Source organism: Mesocricetus auratus, unplaced genomic scaffold (genome assembly GCF_017639785.1).
Source record: "Mesocricetus auratus isolate SY011 unplaced genomic scaffold, BCM_Maur_2.0 Super-Scaffold_100676, whole genome shotgun sequence".
Lineage (NCBI taxonomy): Eukaryota > Metazoa > Chordata > Mammalia > Rodentia > Cricetidae > Mesocricetus > Mesocricetus auratus.
In genome coordinates, this window is record NW_024429266.1 from 176,733,977 (window position 1) to 176,739,294 (window position 5,318).

The window sequence follows — 5,318 nt, forward strand, 5'->3', positions numbered from 1 at the left end:
TTTTGCTTTAACTCTCAATGGTTGTGTATATTATTCTTAAATTTTCCAAAGTATTTTAAAAGTAAGAGGCTGTCAGTGCCTCATTTTGAGACATATCTAGCACTACAGTGATAAACTGAACTTGAAGAGTATAGGTGGCTTTGTAATTCCAAGTCCTAAGTTATTTTGCTGTGAGAAAATTTTTTATATTATTTTCCCAAGAAAAATTTCCAGAAAGGAAAGTATTGCTCAAATTCAAAACCCCTCTCTCTCTCTCTCTCTCTCTCTCTCTCTCTCTCTCTCTCTCTCTCTCTCTCTCTCTCTCTCTCTCTCTCTGTGTGTGTTCTGGTGCACTTGTGTGTGTAGATACCTGTGTCTAAATGCATATGGAAGCCAGAGACAAGTTTGGACACTATTTCTCAAGCCCCATCCTTCGCATGTCTTTTGAGGCCATGTGAATGCTAAGTCAGTCAACTTCCTAAGTTGATCAAGTTGTGCAGGGCAGAGTGGAGCTTTGGTTTAATTTGTTTCTCTTTGGCTGAGGAAGACTGAGAATTAATGAGCCTAATTGGTGTCTTGTACTTATTTTGTATGAACTGAATGTTTATGTAGCAGTAGGGTATTTGTCTTAGTATATGGCAAGAAAACTGTGTGTTCCCATTCATTCATACCATGTTGTCAGGAATGAATGAAGAATGACAAAGACCTTCATTAAGAAATCTTTTACCTCTTTTTCTAGCCCTGAGATCTTATGAAAACATGGGTCGATAATCATCTAATAGCCTCTGATAGCCTTGTCAGTCACGGAAGATGAGAAACCAGACCCTGGTGACAGAGTTCCTCCTTCAGGGCTTCTCAGAGCACCCAGAGTACCAACTGCCCTTATTTATCTGTTTCCTCTCTCTCTACTCTGTGGCCCTCGTAGGTAATGTTCTTATCATCTCGGCCATCACCTGCAACCCTGGGCTCCACACCCCCATGTACTTTTTCTTGTTGAATTTGGCTACCATGGATATCATATGTACCTCTTCTGTTATGCCAAAGACCCTGAAGGGTCTGGTGTCAGATAGGAGCCCCATCTCCTATGGTGGCTGTATGGCCCAGCTCTATTTCCTTACATGGGCTGCATCCTCAGAGTTGCTCCTTCTCACCATCATGGCCTATGACCGGTATGCAGCTATCTGCCATCCTCTGCACTATGGCAACATGATGAACAAAGAATTTTGCAGCATGTTGGCTGCTGGAGTGTGGGCGCTCTGTGCTTGCAACACAGCCATTCACACAGGACTGATGACACGCTTGAATTTCTGTGGCCCCAATGTCATTACTCATTTCTTCTGCGAGGTACCACCTTTTCTGCTTCTCTCCTGTAGCTCCACCTATGTGAACAGTGTCATGATTGTTTTGTCTGATGCTTTTTATGATATATTGAACTTCCTGATAACCATTGTGTCCTATGGCTTCATCATCTCCAGCATCCTGAAAATGCGCACTTCAGAAGGGAAGAAGAAAGCCTTCTCTACCTGCTCTTCCCATCTCATTGTGGTGTGCATGTATTATACCTCTATCTTCTATGCCTACATACTCCCCGTCTCCAGCTATGACCCAGAGAAGAGCAAATTGGCTGGTGTGCTATACACCATGTTGAGTCCTACACTCAACCCTCTGATCTATACTTTGAGAAACAAGGAGGTCAAAGCAGCTCTCAGGAAACTTTTCCCTTTCCTCAAAAATTAAAATGTGATTCCCGAAGTTCTTCTCTTGGGATTGGGATTCCATGGTGGATTGGTTTCCCGTGGGCACATGATGGCCTTGTTTGTGCATGGAAGGTAAGTAACCTAACCTTCTCCAGTCAGTGCAGTGTGTTTGTCGATGACTCAAAGCTCTGGTGCCTGACAGCGACTAATAGAAGAGTGTGCTTGAATGTGAGCTCATGCAACTCTGAGCCTGAGGCTTGGGGTCTCTGGGCCTGAAACCTCGGTGATATAGTACTTTATTGTCAGAGAAACAAAACCGTTTAAGAGGACAGAAGTGCCCCTGAGTCTTAGTCTTACAGCTGTATTGAAATGCCTTAATTTCTTGGATTCACAACATTCATGTGAAGATCACACTTAGAATTTGAATGATATATGTGGACCCCATAGCATTCTGAGGATTTCATGCTGTAGAATTGCTTCAGGTGACCTCAGGTCCCCAAGAAACCCACTCCTTCTGTTCTCCGTCAACTCTTCCTGTTGGAGTCCTTTAAGCTTAAAATACATTTTTGTTGTTATTGTGAACTATTGTTCCTGATTTTCATTTTCCTGGCACTAAATTTAGACTCAAGATGAAACATATTTTTAGGTTCACCTCTAGGCCTTACCTGTAAAAACTCCATCTTTATTACATGATGATGTGGCTTATGCACCTAGAATAATAACCATTGTTTCTCACCTCTTGAGTTGGTCTTGAATTCTGAGTATCTGACCCAGGTGATTGCCCTGGGCTGGCCCAAGTGACAGGAATCAGGTGTCGCAAATGAGCTGTAAGAAGGCAACGTTATCCTTCTGTTGCTTCTGAATAAACCTGGGTAGACAAATGTGTGTCTAATGCAGAGAGATCTTGAGTTGTGTTAGAAACCCCTTGCAGGGAAATCCACTCTCTTTGTCATGATGACAGGAAAGATGTGACTATTTAGCTATATCTTTGGAGTAAAGAAAACCACATATTGTTTGCAGTATTAGATGGAAACTATGAATAGAAGTTGATATTTTATTTAAGAGGGATGAGCTGTCCCTGGGTCTTCACTCATTTTCTCATTATCATTCATCAGAAGCAAATTGATTTTGAACATTAAGTTTGAGAACCAGATGAATTATAGTTGACTATGGCCTTTATATGTATATCCTTATGGACTAGGTCTAATCTCCACAATGATATCATGACATTCTAATAATATCTTGATTCTTTCAGTGATCTCCAAGTCTTCTCAATAAATATGACCTTAACAGATACTGATGACTTAGTATGATCTCAATAGATTTTCAACATGCCATGTAGATTATTTATTATTATACCTTAGTTTCTAATAATTTTTACAATCTCTATATTTTACAATGGATTTTAAAGGAATGTTTAGACAAACATTTGGGTCTTAAATGAGCCTTAACAAATAAAAATTTGACAAAGCAGAAATTTGAGGTGAGGTGTAGGAAGAGAATATCCCAAAGAAACAGTTATTTGAAATGACAAATACCGGCTTGAAAGCAGTGCTGCATTTCAAGTGCCAGGCTATGTTGTCATCCAAGGTCAAAGAGCAAGTGAGAATGTGGCAAAGCCTTGATATTGATTGGCAGAAGCACTAAGTCAATTTGAACTCTAGTTTTTTCCTAAGTACAACAAAGATAAAAGTCGACCTATGGATTGAGTGAAACTACTGACAAAAATGATATCATGTGTTTTGTGTAATCATTCCTAGTGAGTGTTCACTGAGGACCAGAATAGATGTGGAAACCTGAATATATCACTCCCTGGTTAAGATAGACTATTGATAGGTGTCTGGACTACTGGGGTGAAGTTGCATGTGAGTACAGTTATCTCTCTGAAATGATCTCGTGGAGAGGAGCAACTGGGAGAGTTGAGAGACCTTAGACCAGTGCTTACTGATGCCACAGGGGAATCTTGTGTCAGTAATCTGTAGGGTGCTGAATATCACCATATCTTTTCAAGAGAAGCCAAAGGGCAGAGTTCCCTGAAGATACCAATTTCAGCTTTCTCTTCGTCTGAGTCCTTCCCAGACCCCATTACCATCTTTCAGTCTGGACATGTTTTTCTTGTCTGCATACTCCAACAGGTCCACTTGTGTTAAGATCACTCTGTCCTCCTCGACCAATTGAACACTAGCTTGACCTTTGCTTTATCTTGTTGCTTAAGCCTCTTTGTGTAGATGTCTGGTGGAATGCCTCTATCTTCTTCCCATGGATTGCAGGGACATGAGTCTGTTTCCTCCAGTAGCCTAAAAACAAGTCTTGTTCTTTTGTGGATCCCTTTGTAGGAACCAGTGATAATATCCCACAGGAGGAGAAAACCAGTTCTTCTTTACATGTAGTGTTATCCCTTAAAATCAGTCCTGTCACCTAACCATAGGAGCCATAGAAAGGAAGTGGCTCAATTTCCACTTCACCCATTTCTCAGTTATCTGTCCTTGGTAATACAAATCAGTCTAGGTAAGCACATCATTTCTTTGAATCAACCCCCAGTCACAGGTCCTTATTCTCTCGATGTTTTTGACCCAATTTAACCTCTTGATGTGGTGGAAACCAGATTGGTTTGCTACTACCAGCTACTATTATACATGGCAAGCCTGGATGGAGGACACCGGCTATGGATCTCCTTGTACAAAGTAAACTCTCTATAAGCATGGTGTGTAGACAAACCCATGTTGCAATGTTTCCTTACCCTTGCTCCATGTCACATTCAAGAAGCAAGTGAAGAGTCTTAGACCTCACCAATAGATGATTTGGAGGTTCAGGATTTGATCTCCACACTGGAAATCAGACAGACAGGGAAAACCCAGTCTCTAGGTGTTGCTAGGGTGTGAATGCCTCATGACTCTAGTAGGTTATTATTCACAACCTTCTGCACCCAAACCTATCCAGAGGATAAGGAGAATGTGAGCTGACTACATGCATCTGCCTTCCTCTCTGTCCTGAATGCAGATGCAATGTGACCAGCTGCCTCATTTTCCTGACTCCCTGTCTTCCATACTGTAATGGTCTATGCCCTGGTACTGTACTGTGATCTAAAGTAAACCCATCACTCTATAAGTTTCTTTTGTCAGGTATTCATTATAACAATGAGAAAAGTAACTAATACACACATTAATTAAAATCTATGTAAATTTCAGGAAAGAAATCTTAGAAATGTACAATGTGAGAATGTTTCCATTTATTTTACAAATTTCCAGAATATATACGTTAGCACAGTAGGGAGAAATGCTGTAACTGTAAACACTGTGGAAATACTTTATGGCTCAAGTTTTTTGAAGAACCATAAATGAATATATTTTATTTACTTGAGTGAAAGTCAGTGTGAAAATTCTCCCATTGCCCCTCCCTTACAGAAATCAAATATCAAAGCCACAGTAAAGGTGATTATGTAAGCCAGGTTCAAAGTCATCTGAAAATGATCAATGAAAATGAATGTACTATATTTACCCAACATAAACTAGTCATGTATGATGTTGGAGAACATGCATGATGTGAAAGAAATGTAAAACACTGTCTCTCTTATCACTGTATGGTTTTGTGTTCTATTATGGGCTTCATTATGACATTTTCATACATGTTTGTTATGCATTT

General features: G+C 40.3%; 1 protein-coding gene across 1 annotated transcript; it reads left to right on the forward strand.

The window, feature by feature from the left end:
* The first annotated feature begins 730 nt into the window (after positions 1 to 730).
* LOC121137164 (olfactory receptor 13A1-like) lies at positions 731 to 1,716 on the forward strand. The gene is given in 2 exon segments (XM_040739122.1): positions 731 to 779; positions 782 to 1,716. Coding segments are annotated over 2 exon segments (984 nt in total).
* The last annotated feature ends 3,602 nt before the right edge of the window (positions 1,717 to 5,318 follow it).